Below are 27,666 nucleotides of genomic sequence, written 5' to 3'. Positions count from 1 at the left end.
TCGACTGTTTTTCCTATGCGTGCAGAAAATGTATCTCAACAAGTGAAAGCCGGAGTCACTACAGCAAAAGAGGCTTTAAAACATAACTTCGCAGATACACCTTTGATTCTTGCACAACATAGTTGACTCTCCTGCTGTGTTTTTCTGCCTCTCTGTAGCACTGATGCCAAAGAGAGCGACAAGGATATTCACTAATACAGGTAGCATGCAAACACTGAACTAACGATGAAAGTCAGGATGGCAAGGTGTGGGGGATACAGACAAACTCACAGGACCAGCTAATCCCTTCCCACTTAAGTGAAATCCACTACAAGCAACCAACAGCCTAAAAGCCAATAACTTGACTTGCACACTACAACTGAAACATAATGAATGTATGTCGGAACAACGCATGCTGGAACAACGCATACCTGAACAACAAAGTCAGAATAACGCCCGCGTTGTTACCACTAATGCCTTTACCATGAATGCCTTAACAACGATTTTTCGTTTGTAAAGGCATTCCTGGTAAAGGCATTAGTGATAGGCATGCATGGTTCCAGCATGCGTCCCCCCTGGCCCCCACCCCTAAAAATTACCATGACCCCCCCCACCCCCTCCCATAAAACCACGCCAACCCCCCATGCTTGCCCCTAAAACTACCCAAACCCACCTCGTCCCTAAAATTACCACGACCCCCCACCCTGCCCCTAAAACAACCCCAACCCCATCCCTGAAACGTAAAGTACCCCAACCCCCACCCCTATAACCTAAAACCACCCGCCCCTAAAACTACCCGAGCCCTCCAACCCACCCCTAAAACCTAAACTCCCCCAACCCCTCACCCCGCCCCTAAAATTACCCGAGCCCCCAACCCACCCCTAAAACCACCCCAGCACCCCCACCCCTAAAACAACCCCAACCCCCACCCCACTCCTAAAACCTGAACCCCCCACGCGCCCCTAAAATTACCCAACCCACCCCTAAAACCACCCCCACCCCATCCCTAAAACCTAAACTACCCCGAGCCCCCCACCCCCCTAAAACGTTTACCAATCTGAGAGTGAATCCCACTCTTATCCTGCGCACACTGTTCCAGAGTCCCCTCCTGTCTCTGGTTCATTCCACACCATGGCTTTCCCACCAAGCTCCTACTTTCTCCTGCTCCCTCCTCTTACTACTTAGCTCCTCCCTCCTCTCCCGAACGCCCTTTTGATACATCCTGTCTCCAGGATCTCCCCACCCCTCCTCCTTTCTCCCGCTCCCTCTGATTCCCACCATTCTGCTTCCCCAGCCACTTACCCTCCCACCTCTTCCACCCACCCACTCTTACTTTCACCAATCCTTATATTCCCCCCACTTAGCTCCCTCGCCTCAGCACCCTTCTCTCTACCGCTGCCATTTACATCATAGGCTTGATTTAATTTTTTGTGGTCACTGGAAGAGACTGCGCACAACATACCAAATTAAAACCGGCAATTTAAAAGGCTGTAAATCAGGTATACTTGGCACTCGTCCATGAGGGCCAAATTTTGCCAGAAATTCAGAACATCCACAAAGGGTAGAGTTAACTACAGTGTCTCTAAATGGGAATCGTTTATACGGTCAGTAGTTGTCCTGAAAACATTTTGGACTCCCCTGCTACAGTTACACATTGGTTAATCTTTTCACTGGTACTGTAGCGTTTAAAGAAGCCAGAATGAATCAGTTTCTAGTTTCCATAGCTAGATGCTGAAATGGTGTTATCGATTTTTTTGTTACTATAATGCACCCATACAATTTAAGTTCCGTTCATGTTTAATCCATAGGGTTGCATTCAGTGACTTGGTGGTTCCTCCAAAATATTGGAATTTCCTTATGAGAAAATCTAGTTGCAAGGGCAATCACGCTAAAATATAAACGAAAGAAGACTTGAGCGCAATAGCACTTCAGTGTCACATTTTCTCTTTGAAGACATATGTACCTGTATCATTTGACTGTGCAAAAGTAATTTGAGGTTTCGCTACTCCATGGATATCCAAGGCTTGCGTCATACAAAATACCAAAAAATCCAATATTTACTCCAATCCTAGGAGCTACCTTAAAGAGTAAACATGGAACTTTTTTTCCAGGCGTTTCCTGAAACTAAAAGATGCTTTCGTATGATCTAATGAACTGTATTACATCGAAAACATTTTCTTTTTTTTTTTTTTGTAAATTGAGACAGAAAGATGTCATGAAAAACTTCCTCTGGTACTAGCTTCATCTGCGGCATAGTTTTTCAAATTCTGAATAAATGTAAACATTTGGTAGTTAAATTGTGAGAATTTTTAGGAAATTGCAATTTAATGAAAAGAGTGTTTTTTCCTTTCATTTGTAATGTAATGTCCTGTTTTTGTCTTTGTGTGTTTCCAGCTGTTCTTCCAAAAAAGCCAAGTCTCATCTCTACAGTTTTTTACCAATTTTAAAATGGCTTCCACGGTATCCTGTGAAGGAGTATATTTTGGGGGACATTGTTTCTGGTCTCAGTACTGGTGTTATGCAACTTCCTCAAGGTTAGTCCCGTGTTTTGATTATATGAAAATGAAACTGAAGATTACATTTTTTTCATGACTTACCACAAACCTTTACAGACATATTTTATATTATTACATTATTTTGACACATTTTGTTTTAATCATATTAGAAGCACATGGAGATACGAACATTTTGTATAGAAAATATTGTACACGTTTAAGACAATATTTATATTAAATATTCAAATGAAAAGTTATGCTCTGTTTGGTTTAATCAAACCCCAATTATGAATTTACTGTCACAATAAATTTATAGTGTGAATCATTATAACAATGGCATTTATAGCTGGAAAAGTGTGTGTGTGTGCATATATTGATATACAGATACATATGTAAATATATTCACAGAAAATCAAAGGTTGAAGTAAAATTATGGTTAGCTCTGGTTGAAACACAACCGTAGATTTTTAAAAAATCACAAATTTACTGGAAAAAATCCTACTTAAATTACAGTTATGGTTAAAAATTGAAAAAGAAAACCACTGAAACTCACAATTTATGGTTAGGATCGCAAATCATAACTCACAAGGTAGCCATGCAACCATAACAAACATAACTAATGCAATGCTCATGACTCCCTCTTGATGTAATTGATGAAATTACAAATGAAATTGCATACCACATTAAAACTAATAAAGAGAGGGGGCGTGGCCAAGATGGCGGCGTGAGCGGACGCGTTGTTCCGTGCTCCGCCACCTAGGCCCTGGATTTACTTCCTGACCCCGATGGGGGGAGCCTGTGAGGCCGGGCCGAGATGCCTGAAGTTGTGGGGCACCGGGGGCCCGAGCCTTAAGGACGTCTGCGGCCGTGCTATTGCGCACACGGGGCCGCGTGTCTTGGGCTGGAGCCGCGGCCGGCGGGTGTGGCGGCCCGCGGCTTGTACTGAGCGACAGGCCTGGCGTCTGGCGGCCTGCTGGGTGGCTGTGGGGGTGCGGCGGCGCCCTTCACGGGGTGCGCACCTCCCTGGTGAAGAGGGCCCATGATGGGGGCCTACTGACGGGCCGGTGCTGGAGCCAGAGAGACGGCGGGGCCTGCCTGCTGGGACCTGGGCGGAGAGACCTTAGCAGAGACGGCGAAGGGGTGGAGGTGCTCCTGAGTAGCTGTGCCCTGCAGAGGAGGAGCCGATAGTGGCGTGGTGAGGCTGGGTCGCTGGTCGGCAGTGCGGGCGGCCCGCGGCAGCCTTGTTTGGCGTGGAGACGTGCTGTGTTGAGGAGTGGATCCACGGAGTGCCTTACAGAGGGAAGGCCGACGGCTGCTGGTGAAAGTGAGCGCCCAGGAGAATACGGCTCCCGGTGCTGAGACGTAGAGGTCCGACTGAGATACCTGAGCTGCAGCCGTCAGAGGGCAGAGGAGATGGCGAACTCCAGGCCCAAGCGGACCGGACGGTAAGAGACATGCTGACTGGGGGACGCCCGTTGCCCGGGGGGGCCCCTGAAGAACCGCCGTCCGCGAAGTCACCCAAGGCAAGGAGGGAGATAGCAGAGGATGAGGCGCCCCGGTCACGAAGGGCTTCCTTACCTCCTTGTTTGAATCGCTCCGCGGTGACCTGCAGGAACTCCGCAAAGATATATCTCACGAGGTGAAGGAGTTGCGGGTTGAACTTACGTCTCTAGGAGAGCGGATAACCCAGGTTGAGGATGGTGAATCTGCCCGCGGCGAGGAGGTGGCGGTCCTTCAGCAGGAAGTCGTACGCTTACAGGAGCAGCAGAATCTCCTTCAGATGACGGTTGAGGATCTGGAGAACCGCTCACGCAGGCATAATATTCGCATTAGAGGTGTGCCGACTGGAGCTGAGAAGGAGGACATTGGAGACTTTGTGGTGGCGCTGTTCCGCTCAGTCCTTGACCTGGAGGAGTCCCGGGAGATCGTCCTGGATAGGGTACATCGTGTGGGACGATCTGGCGGAGCTGGAGACCGCCCACTGGATATTTTGGCATGTGTCTACAATTACAGGCTGAAAGAAAGCATTTTGCAACAGGCACGCAATCTTCCGCAGGTCCACTTTAGAGGCCTTCAACTTCAATTATACCAGGACCTTTCAGTCCGGACCTTGCAATGACGATGGGAGTTTAAACCTATCACGGGGCATTTACGTGCGCATGCTGTCTCCTACTCATGGGGTCACCCGTTCCGCCTTGTTTTCTGCTGGGAGGACCAGCCTCGCCAGGTGAAGGCGCTATCTGAGGCAAATCAGATCCTGGGCCTGGAGGGGGACACCCAGGGTCCGGACTTGAATCTGGGCCTGGCTGGAGGAGATCGCTTGCGCTGGCGGAGGAAGGAGAGCAGGAGGAAACAGCAGCGCCCTACTGTGTTGGAGCAGATCTCGGAACGTCAGTCGGCAGTGAGCAGTGAGCAGTGTGGCGGCTGGGACAAATGCCTAGGCGAGGAAGACGCAACGCTGTTGGGCAGTACGGGGTCGCTGGTTGCGGGCCTGTGCCCGTCTGTGCGGGGCCTGGGCGGCGGAGTTGGTGGACTTAACGGGCAAACTTGTGTGGTTTTACGGCCCTCTGTGGGTTGTGTGTGAGAGGACTTTTTTGTTACGAGCACCTGTTGTGCGTTATGGTTATATGTTCGTATGCTTCCCCGCGAGTTTGGTCACTACGGGTCATAACGGTATGGCCATGGGTCTTGGAGTAGCTGAGGTGCTGTTCTGGGTCTTAGTCTCTCCGAGCGATTCTTCCCTTTGATGGTATGACAGTTAAGTGCTTAAGTTTGAATGTCCGGGGGCTTAACAGTCCGACCAAGCGGTTAGCGATTTTGTCAGGTCTAGAGAAATCCGGGAGTCATATCTGTCTATTACAAGAGACCCACTTGCTGCATAAAGATACGTTTCGCATGCACTCCAGATGGTTCCCTAGACAGCTCTGGTCCTCAGCAGCTACGAAGCATGCAGGAGTGGCAATATTGCTTTCGAAGACTTTTGCTAGGGTGATAGTTGGGAAGGTGCACGAAGTGCCAGGCAGGTTCCTGGCTATTAGAATAAGACTTGGGGTCTTCTCTTTCACCATTGCTTCCCTTTATGCTCCGAATACCCAGCAGGAGCCCTTCCTGAGACAGGCAGTTTCCCCCATATTGAGTTCGCCAGATAGTGTCATTTTGGTAGGTGGAGATTTTAATCTGGTGATGGACAATGAGCTTGACCGCTCGGGCCAGCGCTTTGGGCAGAACGGGGCATTGTCAGAGGTGGGGCGTCAGTGGCTGGCTGAGTGCGGGCTGGAGGATGTGTGGAGGAAGTTGCATCCCACGCTCTGAGATTACTCCTTCTATTCAGCGGCGACCAAGACTTATGCGCGGCTCGATCTTTTTCTGGCCTCACACGAGTTCATGCCCCGGGTCTGGGAGGCTACGATTGAACCCAGGGCCTTGACTGATTATGCCCCGATTACTGTAGAGATCACCATGGAAATGGGCCGAGTTGGCACTCCGAGCTGGCGCTTTAGGGATTCATTGCTCCAGAGTGAGATAGTGGTGGAGTCGCTCCGGCGGGCGATTACGGATTATGTTAGCTTTAATGACGATGGCAGCACTTCCGTGGAGACCGTGTGGGAGGCACTGAAGGCAGTAGTATGGGGCGAGGTGATGGCACTGTCCGCGAGAGATAATAGAGCAAGGAGGGAGGTAAGAGAGAAGTTAGAGCAGAGGGTAGCTGTTCTGGAGCGCTCCCATAAATCCACTGGCGCGCCTAGAATTTGGCGGGAACTAGAGAAGGAAAGGGAACAGCTGAAGCGACTGGACTGGGACAGGGCGGAGTACTACGCGGTAGTGCGACTTAAGCATAAATACTATATAGGGAGCAATAGATGCGGAAAGCTATTGGCACACCGGTTGCGAGCGCAGCGTGCAACGTCAGCGGTCAAACTGATTCATTCCCCTTCCGGTGAAGAGGCTCGCACGAGTGACCAGATTGTTGAGGCATTTGCGGAGTTTTACCGGGGGTTGTATGCGGCGGATGAGCGGGACAAAGCGATCCTGGATTCTTATTTAGAGGGCATAGCAGTCACTCCTCTTGGTGAGAAGGAGGTGTCCCTGCTAGACCAGCAGATAAGGGCCAAAGAAGTTATATCGGCGATCTCCTGCCTAAAGAGCGGGAAGTCCCGTGGCCCTGACGGGTTCACGGCATTGTTTTTATAAGACCTTTTGTGTAGAGCTCGCCCCGCTCCTCATGCGGCTTTTTAATTCCTTTCGGACGTCGGGAACCTTGACGCCTAGTATGCTGGATGCTACCATTGCTGTTATACATAAACCGGGTAAGGACCCAGAGGAGTGTGCCTCATATAGGCCGATTTCGCTTCTGAATATAGATGCCAAACTATTCACTGGGATTCTTGCTTACCGCCTTAACTCTTATATGCTGGGTCTTATCGATCCGGATCAGTCCGGTTTTATTCCAAACCGGCAATGTGGTGATAACACGAAGCGACTTCTACATCTGCTAGATAAAATAGACAGATCTCGTAGAGAGGCGCTTTTCCTCTCTGTTGACGCCGAAAAGGCGTTCGATAGGGTTCATTGGCCATACCTCTTCTGGGTTCTGGATCGCTTTGGTCTGGGTCCGGGTTTTAGGTCTTGGATCCAATGCGCCTATCGGTCCCCCAGAGCAGCGGTTCGTGTTAATGGTGTGCTCTCTAGGCCGTTCCCGGTTATGCATGGGACCAGACAGGGATGCCCGCTTTCCCCCCTTTTGTTTGCGTTATATATGGAGCCTCTTGCGCACCGCTTGCGGGATAGTCCCTCGGTTTCCGGTGTCAAATTCGGCGGAGACCACCATCTTATAACCCTGTATGCAGATGACGTGATCCTTACTCTTGCAGAGCCTGCTCTTATGGAGATATTGGCTGAGTTTAGCCAGGTTTCGGGATTTAAGGTGAATATGCAGAAGTCTCAGGTCCTTAGTCTGTCAGTAAGCTCGGATCATGAGGAAGACCTGAGAGCTCAATACTCCTTTCTTTGGTCGTCTTCGCATCTTTCCTAACTTAGGGTTGAATTGGCGACGTCGGCTGCAAAAACGGCGAGCTTGAACTACAGGAAGCTGGTCCGCGATATACAGCGGGACCTGGAGGTGTGGGGGAGACACAAGCTGTCTTGGCTGGGCTGGGTGGCTGCGGTCAAGATGACAATCTTGCCGCGGATACTGTATATGTTTCAAGCGCTCCCATTATCCCCACCGTCCCGGACTATTGCCACTCTTCAATCAGCAATCCTGAGATTTATATGGGAGGGTCGGCCGGCGTATCTCCCGTAACAGGTTTTATATCGCCCTAAGAGCAAGGGAGGACTGGCGATTCCGTGTCTTTTGAGATATTTCCAGGCAACGCAGCTGCGCTTCCTTTTGGAGTGGAGCCGCCCACTCACAGAGAAACATTGGTGTTTTATGGATCAGGCGGTGGCAGGCTCTCATATATGGAAGGAGCCTTGGCTCCTGCATCGGCACAGGGCTAGAGGTCTTTATTCTTCCCCGATCACGGGAACAACGTTACACGTATGGGATGCAGTGGCCTGCCGTTTAGGGCTGATGACTTTCCCGTCCCCGATGACCCCCCGTAGGCGCAAATCTGGACTTCGAGCCAGGGCTCTGTCTGGAGGGCCTGAGACTTTGGTACAACGGGGGCTGCTGGAGGATAGGAAGTCTTTTTGATGAACAGGGGGTGTTGACCTTTGACCAGATGAGAAAGGCCTATGGCCTATTGGAAGCGGATAGGCTGATGTATTAACAGGTTCGGCACTGGGCTCTCCTACCGGCGAACAGAGCATTCATAGATAGGCCTCTTACGCCATTTGAGAAATGGCTGTTCCTAAAGAAGGACGATAAAAGAGTTATCTCAGAACTTTATCGGCTTCTGCAGGGGGAGAAGCGCCCGCCTAAGTCAGAGGGACAGTTGAGTTGGGAGAAGGAGCTGGAGAGAGAATTTACAGATGAGGAATGGGACAGTATATTTTATAGAATACACCACACAGCATACAATACAGCAGGGACAGAGACATCATATAAAGTTGCTTCATACTGGTATTATACCCCAGCACGGATACATGCATGGGACCATAATAAGTCGGATCTTTGCTGGAGGGGGTGTGGAGCTACAGGCACACTTGTGCATCTGCTTTGGCATTGCCCCAAGCTACATCGCTACTGGGAAAACATTATAGATGATACAGCGTTTCAGGTTGAGATTCCTAGATTCCCATCGTATATTTTGTTGGGGCTACCCAACCCCTTTACCTTTCCTTTAAGATCTCTAAAAGGGAGGCAGATGGCCCTGGCACTTAACGCAGCGCTGCAGCAGATTCTAGCTCTCTGGGGTACAGATAGGGTTCCGACGCGTGGCTCATGGCTTCAGAAGCTGTGGTTTATTCTTGCCATGGAGAAACTCACGTTAGCCTCTCAGCAGCGGATAGGTGATTTGAGTGAGATGTGGAAGCCGTTCCTTCAGGACCTTTCTGCAGAATTCGCTGAGTTGACATGCCCGACTTACCTGAGAGCTCTGACGCTGATTTGAATTTCTGGTCAGAGTGCTGTGGGAGGGGTTGCTGAGGGGGGGGCTGAGTTTGGACGTGGCAGGGGATAGAGGAGTGGAGAGGCAGGATGATGACATGATCTTTCGGGGGGAGGCAGTGTTGTACATGTTTGTGTGGTTCTCATCTGTGGGACTAACAGCCTGAAAGATTATTGGGCGTTGCCAGTCGGCTAATGGTTCTGCAGGCAGAGGGTTGGCTGGGAGGTCCCTTTGGGCATGACCTTTGGATTTATGGGAGGGACTTTCGCCTGCAGATTTGGAATTGTTGCTGTGCTGATACATTTTATTCCATGTCCCGCGATGAGCTGTATTTTGTATGTTTATATTTTCAAAACAATGAACAGATTTGATCCATAAAACTATTAAAGAGATAATTATGTATGTACTATTATTTAATGATTTGCTTATGTGCTGTTATGTTATTAGATTGTGCTTTTAGGTGTTGTTGTTTAATGGTATACATATTGTGAAGTCATAAGCATTGCATTTGTTGTGCAAGCTAAGGTTTGCATGGCTGTTCTTCAAGTGTGCCTTTGGCTTTGGACTTGGCCTTGGGCTTGGCCCTGCACAGAGTCTGCTGAAGTAGGACACAGCCCAATGGCTGCATACACTGGCATTCAGCTGGTCCCTGCCCCAACCCATAAACAGGCAGCCAATTAACACTGCATACGGTTGTGCTCAAGGCCTGGCTTCTGGCCAGGCCATGCCACAAACAGCTAATCCTCTCATGCATACCCCCCTCAAGTATGAGCCTGAGCATCCGGTTGTATACAGACCCTCCATTTGCAGAGGGCCCCATTGTGGTTCGTTCTATGGCTACACTTTGTGTCCGGAAAAATGCCTAAAAAGTCTCAAAGGCATATTTAATGTGTGTTTTAAAGTAATGTTTTATTGAAAAAATGTAGTGGCAACTGCTGTTGTTATTAAACAGTGAATTTATGAATTTATAAAATATACATTCGATAATAGTTATTGGTGACTTTTTGACAGAGCCAGTAGGTTTGCTATATATTTGTTGATGTGTTGACACCTTGATAAAGCCAATAAGCCAGCCACTTTTTATATTTTGGTATTTTTACCCCTTAACAAAGGACGTAGGTGTGCCTTACTTAACATAGAAATTCCCTGAAGAAAACAAAGGTTAAAGTAACATTATTGTTAGGAACTGTAACATCTTATTTTACTTTTATTTTTTTATTTTTAACCTAGAAATTCACTGAAAAAACTAAAGGTTGAAGGGAGATTATCGTTAGGAGAAAATGTCAGTTAAAAGATAGTGTTTTAAATTAACCAAACCACTGAAATTGACCAGTTATATCTGTCTCAAGTATAACTCAAGAGCTAAAGTAACTATAACTTGCGCTTTCACAAGGGACTGCTAATTGCCTAAAATATTACATCACTTATGACGTGGTCTGTGAAATATTTGATAACATAACTGCAACATCTGAAATTACATCTTTGATAACAGCACTGAGCATGCCAAGGCCACAAGTTAGTTACATTAGGGCACAAGTTATTGTTGCTTGAGATAACAATAACTGGTGAATATCAGTGGTTTTGTTCATTTAAAATGGAATGTTTTGACTGACTATAATGTCTTTTCAACTTTTGTTTTTTTTAGTGAATTTATAGATCCATTGAAAGTTTTCATCAGTACAGAAACAAACAGTCCGACACTCCTCCATAAAAATCTTTGAATCATCAATTAGGAGTTCCATTTTCAACAATATTAACCACATCAAGTTTTTGACAATTAGTTACTTTAGTAATCTTTCTGGAATATTGAAGGTCCACGTGTAAATGGCAGTGGTGTAGCACACAATGGATCCTTCTTAAATGCCTGTGAGAACAAAGATATGCATATGTGGTATTTGTATAGTGCGCATTTGGCCAAATACTAACAAGGTCTATACCAAGACAAAGGTAAGGATACAGTCAGAAGGTAATTGGAGGCAGAACTGGATTCTGTAAGGACAGGTGGACAGTTAATTCATTGTGATGTAGTGTTCTTTATAGAGATATGTAATTTGAAGCAACGTTGGGTGATTCTGGTGGATACAAGAACATCCTTCTAGGTCTTGGTGCACAAGCTGAGAAGGCCTTTTGCTTTGTTATTTTCTTTTTTGAACTTCTCTGTCTCCAGTCTGGTGTTGTCGTTGCTGCTGGTGTGCTGAGAGCCCCGGAGAGGGTGAGCTTGTCAGCTATATAAGCAAGCGTTCAGGTTCTGATGGCTTTGTAGATAATGCAGTTGGTTTTGTAGATAATGCAGCTGGTTTTGGAAATGGTGCAGGCTGGCAAGAGGACCCAAATGAGTTCCATAAGGGTGAATAGGAGTGCAAGTGACTCATGGGGAATAAATGAAGCCTTATCTCACAAATCTCCCTCTAAATAAATATGCACCAGTACTAAACATTATTCCACAAAAAAGGTTAATATAGGGAGCTTCAGAAATCACACAAGACCTTCTTATATCCCAGTGTTTTTGTGTCATTCAGCATTACCAACCGTCACTTTCTATTTACGCAGAAAACAGTCCGATCCACTTGTGACCCGATGGCAAATATGAGTTTGAACTAGTAAACACCCCACTTCCTTCTTAAAGCCATGACCCGGAGCAAAATGTGAAAGACAATTATCATGTTTGACTAGTATTTAGTATGAGCCAAGAGGAATGAGCTTCTAAAAGCTGATTCTGATGAAGGGGTTGCCTTTGCTGTAGTACAACCATAATATGGCTCAATCTATGTCACTGGTCATTTATTGCTGAGATTATTTCAACCTCCTTTACCAAATTTTTCATTCACTACAAATCCCAAAACTACAAAGGATGTGCCGTAGGTTGAACAAATCCTACTGTTGCCCTTTGGAACAAAAATACAATTTGAAACCTATTTTCCATGTTCTAGACTTTCCTTGGTTTAAACAATAGTGGGTTTTCCTTCAGTTAGGGCCATGTGTTCTAGAAAGACCTTGTCAACAATGTGATAGAAGGAATAATTTAATGAATCTCAGCCACTAAGTGCCTGATTTAGAGTTTGGTGCATGGATTACTCTGTCACACACATGACGGATATCACGTCCACCGTATTACGATCTCCACAAGCTATTATGAGAACATAATACTGCGGATGGGTTATCCGTTAGGTTTATGATGGGGGAACCCCCTCCACCAAATTCTAAATCAAGCCCTTAGTTGGGGTTTGATTTCCAGTCCATTGTTTTTCTTCCATTATGCCACTGTAGACAGAGGCAAGGAATACATAAAGGAGTTTTGGTTCTGCCAATAGGAGATGTTCAACTCAAACTTCAAAGCCAGGCCTGTTCCAGACAGAAACACAAGCAATTCCAGACTGGTCTCTTCTAGACGAGCGTTGAGTGGACTTTGTGGTCACAAGCAAACTCATGATCTCTGAGAATAACCCCAGAAAAAAGCTTTTTCAGATAATCCTAGTATATGACAACAGGAATAGCACGTCATGTAAAATTCTACAAGCCATCCACCTCAAATAAGTCTTTGATCCAGTCTTTGACATGCCGTTTTTAGACAACTTCAATATTGTTAAAACCATTATTTTAGCTATCAACAATGCTCTGAATAAAAAGCTCAGTTTCCAAGGAGTTGGTTTGCGTTATTAAGGTGAATCGTGGTTCGCGTTTGCTGATGGTGAATTACTAAAAATTATCTGGAAAATATGTGGCGAAAATGAAAGTCAGGCATATAAAAGATATGAATACATCTCCTCAGGGTCTTCTATGGGACCAACATATATAATTTTCCAAAAAATATTAGAAGGTAATCAAAACAGATGTGCAATGTTTGCAATAAAAAGACAGTTGAGTTAATCTTAGTCGGATGCAAAGAGTATGCACAACTATGTTTCAAAATGCTTTGCCAAATTTTTTTTCAAATATCACATTTAATGTTTCAAACTAGACAATAGGATCCTTTTAATTTACATCAGTACAAAACTGCTTTTTGAGCAGCCTGTAGAATTTGTAAAAATATATTTTTATTAGCACAAGTCGTATTAGTAGCATAATAAAAGTTACAGTCAGTGGAAACAACCACTTCAGCAAATCAGTATGTATCAAAATAACACTGTACAATTTTATTAGAACATAACAAATGCGAAACACTTACTCAACCGACCCCTCTTCCGACATTCAAAACATAATTGACTAGATCAAGATTATCCACTGTTATGCTGCAAATATACAAATCGAATGCAAATAAATTGAAACAACAATAGAAAGAGGTCCGGCATCACCCATCATAAAGCAATCGATAAGTGCCCCTGCAAAATATAATAACATATTAGTTGTATTATTCACAATTCCAGCAATTATTTCAGTAAACGACTAGGGTGAGAAATCTATGGAGGGCGTACATCATCTTTAGCTAAAGACTTAAACTCTTCTAGCGGGAAATCCTAAACTTGTGAAATATGTTTCTGAAGATCATCCCTCTTTTCCCTAAGCAAATGTGTGCTTTCAGAGCTGAGCCAGCAACAGATTTTGCTGTCTCTACAGAAGGTGGTGCCAGCTTTTTGCATTTGATTATGGTATTCTGTTTACCCAGGAGCAAAGGCAGATCTATGTATTTGATAGAGGCTTTACCAATTTTGGGCAGAGGGAAAAGACCCAATATGACAGACTCCAGCGAACAGAATCCAACTCTATTCCCACTAACATGGGAGAGTATATCCAGCACTCATGACCAGTACAGTGAAATGGGGCAGAGGACCACTGCACGTGCACATGCAAGATCAGCATTCAAAACATGGAATCTTGCATGCCTTGTTTTGCTACCAGCATAGATTTTTTTTAATCCGTTTACGCATCAAATAAGAAGTATTTATTATATGAACTGAATGTATTTAAATCACGCATTACACAATATTTTTGCCAATATAGAAGAATTTGCTGCTATGATGGTATTTGGTTAAAGCTAATGCTGGCATTTTAGTGTTTTCAGGAGTCCTGAAAACTTTCATCATTGTTCTGAGATTGCTTTTCAGATCAGCGTTCAATGCCGCTTTTGGGGATCAGTTACAGATATTGTATTTTGATTTCTTTCTCTCCTAAGTGGCTTATTCATTTATTCAGTGAGCAGCGGGTATATGTTAAGATATCTGAGGACTGAATCCGAATACCTTTAAAAAAAATTGGGCTGTGTGTATGTTGTTGTTTCTTGGTTTATTCTGCTTAAAGAGGAGCCATTGATTAACCCTTGAGGTTGCACTACTAAGATGCTGCTCTTTATGGATCGGAGTTCGAGTGCAGGCACTTTTGGGATGACCACAAATGCTGCCTGCAACACTGCTGTGAGGAGCATATCTGAGGGCGGATTTGATTCCCCCATGACTGCAGCCCATCAGTTTGGGTGGCACTGCGCTTATCTGTGAGGGAACTTGCTGGACTGGGCCAGTACATGACTTGCGGGGTTTGCTGGGTCTGCAAATAGGTCTATTCCATCGAACCTGCCACATCTGTGTCCCATAGACAGGACTTAGCAACCTGCTGGTGACTGCCCTTCCTCCTTTTCCCTCTAATAGCAAGTCTGCTCCAGTAGCACCTTGGAGAAAGGGGCAGGATGCACAAAATGGAGCGCTAATGGACTGCTAATTAGATGTTGAAAGATCTGTCAGACGAGCAATACAACCACAAACTTATCCTGCTGGTACAGCAATCAACCCTGCTCAAAATTGACCTTTTTCCCTTGTGTGACGACCTGAGACCTATACTTCTGGAATGCAGGCAGCTCATGCTGTAGATGGGGCCTGCTGGCTGGGCCACAGTTTACAAGCCGGCCAGGTCTCACCTTTGTGAAACAACCACAATTGCCTTGTCTTGCCGTCTTGAGTCATGAGAAAACTTAGGTCTACCTCTGTGTCCCAAAGATCTGGAGGGCAGACCATGGGCTCTGTGTCAAAGGCTTCATCAAGTTCATTAATGACCTCAGTGGAAATCACTGGTAAACTGGACATCATTTGTGCCACAATTGAACACTCCAGAATTTTCTTGGAACAAAAAATCAACTCTGTTGCTACAAACTTCATTCTTCATAAGGATGATTACAGTAAGCTTAGTGAGTGAGTGGTCCACACAAAGGTTACTTAGACACGCAGCCACACTCGGTGGATGCCCAAAAGCACTTAACGAATGGACAGGATGCAATTCCTTGAGGGGGCGTGTGGAGGACACTAAGGGCAGATCTCACAGAAATAATATTCCCATATTAAGGCTAACTGAAGAGACTGAGGGACAAGATGCCACAGTCAGCAGATACCCAAAAACACTTTCCTGAACTGACAGGATGCAGTTCCTTGAGGGGCGGGCAGAGGACGCTGAGGGTCGATCTTACAGAAATAATATTTGTATAGTAGCGCTAACTGAAGAGACAGAGGGACAATATGCTGCAGCCTACCATGAGAACTGGATCAGATGGCAGCCGCTACGCTAGCAGCATTTTTGCCAACATAATGGGCCCTTCGTGTCCTGTCATAGTGCCCACCTCCTAGGCCTTCCCCCCCAATGGTCATGAAGTTCCTCCACTACAGAGACTGCAATGCCATTCTATGCGAGGTGTGCCGCCTATCCCCGCTTGAACTTGAGCAAAATCAAGTCATGATGTTTTCTGATTAAACTCTGGTGGTGCAATGACTGTGCATCTCTTTCCCAGGGTGAACAGCAAGCTTCAGAAACTGGGTCCACATACTTGTTACTCTTCCTTTCCAGGCTCCTCTTAGTGACTGTGCATAAGTCACACCTCTTTGATGACCCAGCAGAAGCATGGGACTGGGCAGACCAGCAAACGACCACAAATAAATCTTCTGACAAGGATAATGAAGTACGTCCTCAGAGGAGACGGGGAAGTAAGAGTTCTCACCGTCATATCGGGAAGATGCTTTGTGGTGGTTCTACTCCTTCGGAGTACCAAATTGATGTTGACAAACACTCTGCGTAGCTGTATTTCTGTATAGGTTTGGCTTTCTCCAGAGGGTTTAGCAGCATCAAACGGCAAGGAATCATCTAGATCACGCATCTCACTTTCTGGACAAAAACCACTGATTGCTTACTGTAAGGGCTCGATTGCAGTGCTCTTTATCTCACACACCTGGCAACCACAAGACTATTGCCGTGATTGGTAATACTGACTCAAGCGGTCTAATGAATGACGGCATAGAGAGACTGCTTCTTAGCACACTCACCACAGTGCCCATAAAACTATAACCCTGTTGCATAATGCTTCTTGTTGAGAACTAAGATGCCCTGCCTACTGTCCTGAACCTTGACCCCTACACTACAGTACTATTCCTTTCATGAAGTGCCTCAAGCTTCTGACCACCAACCTTGGCTATAGTCTACCACTATGCAAAATTACATGTTTATGTTCAACGTTTTGGGACGGGTTTTGTTCCACCCTCTGCCGTTCGTATTTGTGTTCTTGTTCTGGTTAATAATTATTTTTCACAGAATGGTGCAGGTTATCAGGTCCACAATAATGGAGATCATTGTCAGCTACAATAAATTGTATGCTTCTTTTGCGTTGTGCGGTTCTGCATGCATGCCCTCACTTTTGAAATAACTCAGCCATGTTGATATCTGACTACAATTTCTTTACATGCAATCTGAGGGGGATGGGTTTGGCTAATAAGCTTTATGTTGTATACTAATTTCTTATGTATTGAGGAGCGCACAAAGCCTTTTTTCAGGAATCGCATATGAGCGACGCAGAGATAGCCCTTTTACAAAAACAGTGGCGGGCTAATTATTCTACACAAATTACTAGGCTTAATCCAGGAGGGGGTGAATTAATTTGAGTGCAGGCTGGGATACCTTTCCAGCCACAGAGGACTGTCCTGCAGGGTGAGGGACAATAAGTACTCGTGAAGGGCAGGCTGGGCAGCAGACCACTCCTCTTGGGTGACATTCCTGCCCCTAATGTGGAACAGGCAGTTTTCGGAGAGCGTCTGTTTGGTGTACTGGTGCATGGGCTGATATCCCTTGGTTGTTTGGGGAAAACTTTAACAGTGAGCTGGACCATAAGCTGGGTAGGAGTTTCCTCCTCTTCTTCCGGCCCGACCGCATTGAATGCAAAACGCCTTTCCAGTTGGATACAACAGTGGTCCTTTTCAGGACATTTGGCAAAGGCACAATGGAGGCATAAGGGTATATTTCTTTCAACTTTTACTCTTCCTTCTACAATCAGCCTTCCCACCTAGATAGGATTGTTTATACTGCTTCCATGGGATCGTTATGACCATGGAATCCACCTGGGGGGCATCATGCCCACCCCATTCCAACCTGGAAACCCCAGCATTTCTTGCTGCATGACCAGGTGCTCCATACCACTTTACATGACAACATAACTGATTATTTTCATCACAACATGAACACAACCTCCAATCGAGCTCTGGAGTAGGATGCATTTAAGTTTACCATTCATGGGCACTGTATCTCAGCAGTAGTAGTGGTTTAAGAAGGGCAAGAAGTGGGGCCTGAGCACTAGTGAGGAGTCCTTACTTGGGTTGGTGTCTCGAGCGATCTGGAAAGAGGAACACAAGGACCCTTATTGGCCACTCGTTCAATGCATGCCAAAATGCTTGAATGGCTGTGATGTGTTAACTTTGTGGCACACTCAGCAAGAACACATAAGGAAGCAGAGCAGCCTGGAGCCCTATTTACTTGGATGATTAAGCGAATACTACTCAACTCTACACTGCAGAACAGCACCTGCCGATGTAGAGGTGCTGACTTACCTAGCTGGAATTCCTATATATCCCTGATTACACGGGACCTGAGTCATAGTGTGGGCCCCCAGTTACTGACACTGAGGTAAAAAAATCAATTAAATCCCTGGCCACTAAAACAACCATTTATAATACATTAGGTCTCACATTTGCTGGAGTTAGAGCTATTGGAATTGAAAATTCATAACTGGACTTTTCTTGCCACATAAATTGGTCAAACACGCCTTTACTTTCTTCATCTGTCCGCAGCAAAAAATGAAAATGTTGCCATTTAGCATCCTAATTTAAATCTGCCCTGCTAATTCCAATAGAATACCACTTTCACCACCCGTCATCAACCCGTAACTCGACCTAAAAACCATGGTCCGAATGGGCTCCCACTAAAATTCTATACTGTCTTTTCGGCATTTTTAGCTCTGCATTTGGCTCAAATAAACGAATTCGCACTGGACGCAGGTATCTTTCCTGCTTTCATGCATGAGGCCAAGCTTATTTCTATTCTGAAGCCTGGTAGGGATAGCTCAAACCTCTCCTTGTACTGACTGCTTAGGATTCTAAATACTAACTATAAGTTTCTGAGCTAAGTATTGGCAGACAACCTGATACTGCTGATCTGCTCCTAGTACATGCTGACCAAAAAGGCTTTGTGCCAGGATGAAGTAGGTCACCTAACACAGGAAGACTTTCAGGATTATAGAGACTCGCCCGGCATCCTGCCGCAGCTACAGTGTCCCATTATTGGTCCGATACCATTACTCAACTGGTACACAGGTTGGAAACGACCAATGCACCTAGCTGGGAGGTCTGTGCGCTAGGAATGTACCCTTGCACTAAGCACAACAAGACTGCAGTTTGGTAACTTGAAATGGCAGTACTGTTGGCTAAAACTATGGTACCACATCGGTGGAAGGCTCCCCTCCCTCCAGCAATAGAAGCTTGGCAGCAAGTGCTAATGGCATGGGCAGCAGCAGAGAACACACTCCTGCGAGCTGAGGAGGCTCGATGCCTTTGGAAGCACCCTATATCTATTCACTGATATGTGTTATTGCTTTGCTTTCCTGCAGCTTGCAGGGATGCCTCCCTCTCTCCCTGAACAGCCTACACTGCTACCAGTCTGAATGGACCCTTTTGACCCATGGCCCCAACCCAGGGCCGTACTGGCCGTAGCGGGCATCAGGGTTTTTTCCAGGCAGCAGGAAGGGTGGAGGTTGGTTTTACAGCAGCGGGACGGTTTTGTTACTGGACGCCGATTTTGCTGCAGTATTGGTCCCCAGTAACAAAAGCAGCAGTTCTTCGCACTTGCAGCCACCAACACCTTCTTCCCCCCCCCCCCTCCCCACCCCCCCACCGGGTTGGACTGACAAAGTTACCAGGGCTGCTTTGGGTTTCCAGTCGCCCCTGCCCCAATCTGCGGTACCAGTATTCTGCACTTTGCGCCGCGTAGCAAAGAGGACACACTTTGACCCTCCCCTTTGCTTCCTCCCCCTGTAATTGCAAGGCCATCCTGCAGGAGTGACATTCTCAAATTGTGAAGCGTTCCCCTCTCCTGCGGCTCTAATCTCTTTTCTTCTTCTTCCACTCCTACTTAGGTCTCTGCGATTGTTGATTGGTGCTTACGCAGTCTCGTTCTCTGAATGTAAATGCAAAACATATGAAATGTTAGTTTATATAGAACAACCTAGACATGTTTGTACCTTTAGTTAGACCTCCGAGTAATTCAATATGTGACTTGCTTTTAATGTGTTTACAACAGTTACTTGGTCCTCATTAATGTTTTTTTTTTTTCTTCTATTCTGCTCTAATTTTCTATTGACCTACACAGCGATGTGCTGACTATCAAGCGGACAAAGCCTGACCATGGAAATCTCTAGTACACAATGTGCAAGATTTCTGTTATTGTCACTGGCAATTGCCCTTAGCATATTAACAGTGTTACCTGTTATATTGTTGGAAAATGCTGTAATATCAATGTACACCTCTTGGAAAAATAAAATAAAGAATTGTTGGGAAACATGGGTAGGCTGTGTTGGTTGTATGGAAGGTGTCCTGTTTAATGTGTTGTGTAGTGTGTTTGGTTGAGCTGGTTCGTTAATGGTTTGTGGTATTGGTAATATTGTGATAACTAACTACAGACAAATCGTTGAAGGTTTGATCTATGAGTTGTATTCTTTCTAAGGAGTGTTCTTGGAAGTTGCAAAGAAATATCTCATTAACATTGATATTTTGTGACATTACATGGACAGCCATGCATAACGTCTCCCAGACTTCACACAGGGAGTCAGTCCTCGGGGCTGAGTGCACAAGAAGTCACAGAGCAGCAAATACCATTCACTAAAGACTTAGCTGATAAGGAGGCCAGGGTCTTGTCAGGTTCTTGGCTTCCAGTGGACGCATGCAATATTGAGCTTGACTTCACTGCCCCGGTTCAAGAATTTGTTGATGAGTTCTTTCACCATCTATTTAGTCGGGAAACGTGATTCTTCAGCAACTAATGAGGCTACTTAGCAGAGCATTTGAGGGAGGAGCTAACATAATAAAAACCCTATTGACACTACAGAGGTCTGGTTGTGTTGGCAATGGAAAAGGAATCTTTCAGATTATTGAAAGACAAGCAAATGTAACAGATGTTTGACCAGAGTTAGCAGTCTAAAAAGAATTGAAAACGTGAAGGCGCAAGACAACACAATGTTCAGTGTGATGGGGAAAATATCCCGAGGAGAGGTCCACAACATGCTCAGAGAAGTAGTTATGCCAGCAGGATGGTTCCATGTGGATGAATCAATACTTGCTGAGCACTTATACAAACAAATCTACCCATTCTTCTTTTAAAGTATTATAAACATGATTGGCACAGCTTTCCAAAGGACCAAAAAACTGTTGTGACGAATCTACTGCATACTTATCAGTCTTTATGCTGAGAGATCTGTGACCTGATTTGGAGACTCCCGAAGTCTCATTTCCTTACTTAAAGAAAACTAGGTCACTGATACCATTTTTATCAAAGGTCACCTTCGTGTTGACTTACGAAAGGGTAAAAGTCTGCATTTAGTTGTTCCTTAGCTCTTTTTATCCTCCTGCCACCTGTATTGACTACTATGCCAACCCACTAGCGATTAGTTTCTTTCAAGAGAAAATAGGCTGCACTGTTGTAACAATGTTTCATTGGAGTACTCAAAGGTTTTCTTCCCCTTGCTGCTGGGGAGTGTACTTTTAATAGACATTCATACTATTCCATCTATGGTTTTTGGAGTCTCGAGGCGACAGCAAGCTCAGTTCCTCAGTTAACCTTACCAGTTGCATGAAACAGATTTCCACAAACTATGCTTAGAAATGGATTTGCTGGGGATAGGAAAGTGACGGCTAAGATTTTACAAGAGAGTGAGTAACCTCCTGAAAAAAGTAGTATTTCCAAAAGGAAATGGGGACTGGGAAGCCTCTTGGAGTAATATTTATTGAAACTCAGTGGTGGTCCCAAGCTCATGAGAGAGGAAGGTTGTCCCCATACTGGATGGCTAAACAGCAGTTACAATACAGGCGTTATCAAGCAATGCCTTTACCACGCATCATTTACCATGCAGTGCCTTTACCACTCATGTTTTAACAACACATATGCCTTTACTGCGTATGTCTTTACAACAAAAGGTGAGTATATTTAAGGTAACTGTGTGTATCTGTGTGTAAACGCGCGTACACACACATATATTATAGTTTTGGGGTGGTTAAGATTATAGGGAAGGAGGGGTATTTTGGGGTTAGCGTTGGAGGCGTAGTGTGGTAAAGTGTGTTTAGGGGTGGTTAGGCCATTGGGTGGTAAGGGTGTTTTTAGGGCTTAGGGTTAGGGTGGTGTTTAAGGTGGTAAGGGTCTTTTTAGGGTTTAGAATTGGATAAGGGTATAGGGTGGTAAGGTTATTTTTGAGCATTTAGGGGTTGGTAGGGTGATAGGGTGGTAAGGGTGTTTTAGCTTTTAGAGGTGGGTACTGGTAAAGGGTGTTTTAGGGGGGAGCGCTGGGTAGGGTTAAAGGGTAGTAAGTGTATTTTTGGGGTTTAGGTTTGGGTGGGGTATAGGGCGGTAAGGGTATTTTTTAGGGTTTAGCGGTGGACAGGGTTATAGGATGGTACGGGTGTTTTAGCTTTTAGGATTAGGTAGTGGTAAAGGGTGGTAAGAGTGATTAAGAGTTTAGCGGTCGGACGGGTTATAGGGTGGTTGGGTGCTTTAGAGTTAGTGGCGGGATGCTGGTGCCTCCAAAGTGAAAGAAAGTCAGAGAAGTGTCTCATGAAGCACACACACGAGAGTGCGGGTGAAGCGCCTAATGCATTCAGATCAAGAATTGTCCACTGAGTTTACCGGTGTTGCTGTCCTCTAATTTCTCTGTAGGAAATTGGTACTTAGTGACAGTGATGACTGTGATAACAAGGCATTTCGTCATATATAGCTGTCCTTTGCAGCTAAGGTGTTATGCAGTTTCTGTTGGAATAACAGAGAATAAGCCCATGAAAGTGATCGACATTCTAAAAAGAATGGTTTGAAATTACTTTGGTATATTCTAAGAGATGGTGTTTGATACATGGCTTTATCGTAGGTGCCTGTAGCCTGTGTGGTCTGTTGGGGCCTTCGCTCCTCAAAGCGGTCTATAAGTAAGTGAACATTTGGAGATCCTGGCTACAGTTTGCAGAGGGGCGTTGTTTTGCATTGTGCCATTGGGCACAGTCTGGGGACTAGTTTCGAAAGTCTCGAGCACAACCAGATAAGATTTTTTGGAATTTCCAAAGGAAACTCTTCCTTACATGATGTTTATCTATCACACATTTTAATGATTTATTATGAGATGAATTGTGCAGCAGGCAGACTTAGAGATCCACGAAACTTGAAAGGGGAGCCAGTGAAGCAATATCGGGACTAGAATGATGCGTTCAAACCAGCAGACACTGGTAACCTGCCAGGCGACAGCATGTTTTACTGCCAGGGGATGCGTTTCGATGTCACCGCTGAGGAATTTTAGTTTCTGGATTGAAGTTTTGTTTTATTTTTCGCTGTAGACCGTGTTGGTGTTGAGATTTTCTCGGCACATTTTTCTCATGTATAGTGAGATGACACTTTCCATCTAATCTACAAATATAGGACCTGGCACTGACTGGATACTCGTGTTTGGGAAATTCCCACTTCTGTGAGTAGAATATTCCACCAGACACCAAGATTTCAAAATGCCTTCTTTCCCTATGGAGCAGATATAGAATGAACAGTGACAGCTTTCATTGAGGTAGTGACTATTTGGATGATCTCATCTTTAAAGTGGTAAGTCAGCTGGTTGTGAAATTGTGTGGTGGAGTGTATCCATGTATCCAATGGTGTTTGTATAGTTACTTATGGTCACTGAATAAATCCAAGGTGTCAGGTCAAATATATTGCACAAGTATGTCTGCTTCATAGCATTTGCCATTTTGCTCAGGGACTTTATAATCGGGGGAGAAATTCTGTGCTTGAGTGATGTGAGTGTTGTACGCAGACACAACACACCAAGAAGGGAGAGAGGGCGCTGAGACTGCACTACTGAGGGTTATAAGCCTCTGGTTACTGAGCAGCCAGAGTATGGAGTCCTTCGTGATTGCTGATGCCTTCATGCCCAAGGATCACCAGCGCCCCCTTGGCCACACACTCCTCTTGCCCGATCTCTAAAAGTTATAGCAGCACTTTGGGAATTTGTTAATGAGACTTGTGCAGGTAGATGTTTTTAAATATTCTTCTGTAATGATGTGCTTGCAAAATGAGGCCCACCTCCTGGTAGTTCCCAATGTTTACGGCTTTTAGGAATGCCCCTACCGCTGCACTGCTTTCAGTTCTGCTTCCACCTATTTAGCCCCCAGGATAGGGTTGTTCAGTTGCCGCGCTCTGCCTGCTATCAACCCTTGTATGGCTAAGGGCTTCAATGAAGGATAGGATGTGCCCAAGCAGGTACACAGAATCCAGAACTGAGAACCTAGCGCCTCTGTTTTTTACAGTCCTTGAGCAGGGTCAATGTGGACCAGTGGCTTTTGTCCACATTGCGTCCTGAATTTAGAGTTCTTTTGACTCTTGTAACTTTGGAATTCTTGTCTTGCCTCCACTTGATCTCCTCAGAGCCCCTTGCATTTATTGGGCTGATATCTATGCGGGCAGACAATCCGATATGGAATGGATTTCACATTTACTGTATTGTTCTTTTATGTACCCTGTATTTTCATATAGAATCTTTATGATATAATGCACTGTGAAAAGAAAATAGGAAATTCACTTATTGTAACACACTACAAGGTTAATTTCTAAAAAAAAAAAAAAAAAAAAAAAAAAAAAAAAATGGTTCTTGAAATGTTAAATATTTTTTGGGCTCGGATGGTTTCCCATCTCCTTCTCGAGAAAAGAAAAAAGCACAACATTTCTGAAAATACACTACTTATCATGGCAGAGAGAATACATAAACATAATAAGCATATTTTATTCAGTGTCCTTTTTTCAAACTTGCTTTATCTTAAACACAGTGATTTCTCTGGTCACATGATATTTCTTTTTGTTTTCACGGGGAGCCTATATTTTACAATTCTGGACGTCTGGCTGACCTGGATATGATTAGAGACTATTCATAAAAATCACTTTTCATGAAACAAAATTTATATAATTTTGTAATGTCTGTAATTTCCCATCTCTCTGCATAAGGCTGAGAAGTTACAGAAATGTAAAAAATAAATGTTACTTTACCAATTAATAGAAAATAATTTCCTTCACCAGCACAACCTGAAAAGTTTTGATTTTTGGTGTACTTTCCCTTAAGTAGTGCACTACTTACGCACGCATCGTCCAGACATGTGTAGAGAATGGTGTAAAGGGTATAAAACTTGTTTGCTAATACCCACAAACAACTCTGTAGCTAGTCATGGTGGAAATGTCCCAGGTGTAGCTGACCTCTTTGGACGTAAAACGTATCTGATCCTTTTTGTGGACGTGCTGTGTGACTGAGTAGGGTAGAAAATTCGCAATGGTAACTCGAACTTCACATCTGCATGTCATGAGTGACATATCCCGGAACAGACACATGTAAGATGGCCCTCATTACGTTGACCTCTGCTTTGGACTAGGTCAAACCATAAATCAGCCTTGATCTCGTATTCTCCTTTAAAGCTCACCACACAGAATCATCCCACTCCTTGCCACACCAGCATAGCCTATATCACCATATGCTTCCTATTTTTCACACAGAAATCTCCCCTACCACTCTCCCTGCACCCTCCTTTGTGCCTCGCCTCCTTGTTCTTACTTCTCTCCTACTGCCAGTGGTGCCAGGTCTGGCTCCTTTGATCTGGCCTATCTCTCGGTGTTGATCCCCATGCTCCCTCTTGCAAAGCCTCGTGCTCTCTCCATGTTTTTTCCCTCCAATTGTTAAACTGTGAGATCTTTCCTCGGTGGTCCTGAAGTCTCTCTTTTTTTTTTTTCAATCATACTTTTCTCACAACAATCCACCAAAGTGTTTCCAATGTGCTATCGATCTACCCTATCAAAAGTCCTGGCCACTGACCCCTTCTGGCTGCTCCTCAACCTTCTCTTCTCTAAAACCCTTCACCTCCTCTTGCGCTGTGGATTGTCTAAACAGCTTTCTTCCTTTGACCCTCTCAAAACCAGCATTTGTAAAATAAATTCCACTCAGCTGAAACCCCTCTTGACTATATCGTATCCTCTTGCCTCTGCCCACCGTAGCTACCTATTTTCCATTGCCTTGCTCCTGCTGGGTTCAGCACAGTATACCAGTGTCATCCTAGCTTCGCAGGCATGGGACTCGGTTAGTTCTGCTATTCCCTCTCTAGCAGCTCTGTTTTTTAGGTTGCGCACAGCAGCCCGCAAGCGCTGCTTCTCCGACGTGTTGGTATGTATCTGGGCTTTTAACCATGCCCACCGCACGCCCATCACCATCACTCACTCATTGGCTTGCCCTTCAAAAATCCTTTGTTTTCATTGGTAACTGCTTTACGTTTGTCCCCCATTAGGGCGGTTTTGTTACCGCCTTGGCCATCGACCCTATTACATGGATAATTCCACTATTGCCGATAACTTTGACTGCAAGGGAACTTAGGGCCAGATGTAGGAAACAATCAAATTGCGACTTGCGAGTCTGTGCGACTCGCAAATTGCAAGTCGCAATTTGACATGCAGAAAGGTGTCTCAGACACCTTCTGCAACTCGCAATGGGGTCGCAAAGACCCACCTCATAAATATTTATGAGGTGGGTCGCAGTTTGCGACCCCATTGCGAGTATAGGCACTCGCTAACATGGAGGCCTGCTGACGTCAGCAGGCCTCCATGTTAGCGACCTGCCTTTTAAATAAAGTTTTTTTTTTTTTTTTGAAGTGCAGCCCGTTTTCCTCACAGGAAAACGAGCTGCATTTCAAAAACATCCGAAACCTTTTGGTTCGTTTTTTTCAGGGCAGGGAGTGGTCCCTTGGACCACTCCCTGCCCTGAAAAAATAATTTGGGGTCCATTCACAAAGGGGAAGGGGTCCCATGGGGACCCCTTCCCGTTTGCGAGTGGGTTACCATCCACTTCAAGTGGATGGTAACTGCGACTCCATTTGCGACCGCGGTCGCAAATGGAGTTGCATACCACTCCGACTCGCAAATAGGAAGGGAACACCCCTTCCTATTTGCGAGTCGCAAATGCATATTGCGAGTCGGTAACGACTCGCAATATGCATTTGTGCATTGCAAACCCACGTTTGCGAGTCGCAAACGGCGATTTTCACCATTTGCGACTCGCAAAAGGGTTGCTACATCTGGCCCTTAGTTTTCCTTTTGTCTCTATCCTTTGTGCTCACGGCGGCAGCGCTTTGAATCAGCTCGTTTATGTCAACTGTTTTACTTTTTATTTTCCGTTTGTGTGGCAAGAAAAGTTCCAGTTAGAAATGTACAACTGTAATAGCTGTAACTCGAGCCAACGCGATACCTATTGCACTGCAAATGCTTGTTCTCTCCTGGCACTGTTTACTGTCCCCTTCCGCCCTCTTATCATCCAGCGTGCACCACGACTGTGCTCTGGCACACTTCCTGCGGGCCTTTCACACTGTCTCTTTTGTTAACGCAAACTCTGCCTTGGCGTTTGTATTGTCTACACGCCAACGGTGTTCAAATATTCTTTTCCTGCCATTAACTTACGTCCCCTCAAACCAAGAATTGCAGTTGTATTAACAGCTGTAGGACTCTGGACGGCTCCTTACTCACGAATTTTGTTTAACTTTCCTAAAAGTTCCTCATTTCCCATCATCAGAAATTAAAATGAAGCCCTGAGTCAGGGCACTTATCAACTGGGCAAGCGATTACTCATTGCACTTATGTCTTCAAATATTTTACAGATAAACATCCACCGCCTTCCTGTGAGTCACAGTACATTTGGAATAACGTTTTTGGGCGCTGCTCTGTTAAGTCAATACAGTGCTTAAAAAAAAAATATATATATATTTTTTTTTTTTATTTACATAAAAAGGCCCTTAAACAATATGATATATGTTGAGTGCTCACAGGGCTTTTTGAGTATTTCTATTTTACCATTCGCGTGTTCAGGGTTAGCTTGACAAGGTCGCTGCCTGCTTACATATTAATTGTTAATTCTTTAATGGAGGCATAAAAAGCAATCTGGCTCAGCCAAACGATAGATTACACTGACCTCATGCTGTTGGCTACGTGATGTATCCTTCATTTTATATCTGAAAATATAATCTCCACACGTTTCGTAAACAGAAAGCAATTTCTTTCTAAAGTCTTTTTTTATAGCTTTTGTCACCACATAAGTGGCCAACTAATTGTGTTACTTTAAGACTTGGCTTCCTTCGCGTGGTCTCCCCTAACTT

At 45.0% G+C, this 27,666-nt stretch overlaps 1 protein-coding gene across 1 annotated transcript in view; it reads left to right on the top strand.

The window, feature by feature from the left end:
* The window catches only part of SLC26A5 (solute carrier family 26 member 5), a 365,888-nt gene that overhangs the window by 117,894 nt on the left and 220,328 nt on the right, over window positions 1–27,666 (top strand). The window contains exon 3 of the mRNA XM_069229639.1: window positions 2,374–2,513. Coding sequence (XP_069085740.1) covers window positions 2,374–2,513 — 140 coding nt within the window. The remainder of the gene's footprint in view (window positions 1–2,373; window positions 2,514–27,666) is intronic.

Source organism: Pleurodeles waltl, chromosome 4_1 (genome assembly GCF_031143425.1).
Source record: "Pleurodeles waltl isolate 20211129_DDA chromosome 4_1, aPleWal1.hap1.20221129, whole genome shotgun sequence".
In the NCBI taxonomy this organism is placed as follows: domain Eukaryota; kingdom Metazoa; phylum Chordata; class Amphibia; order Caudata; family Salamandridae; genus Pleurodeles; species Pleurodeles waltl.
This window is presented reverse-complemented; position numbering and strand designations above follow the sequence as displayed.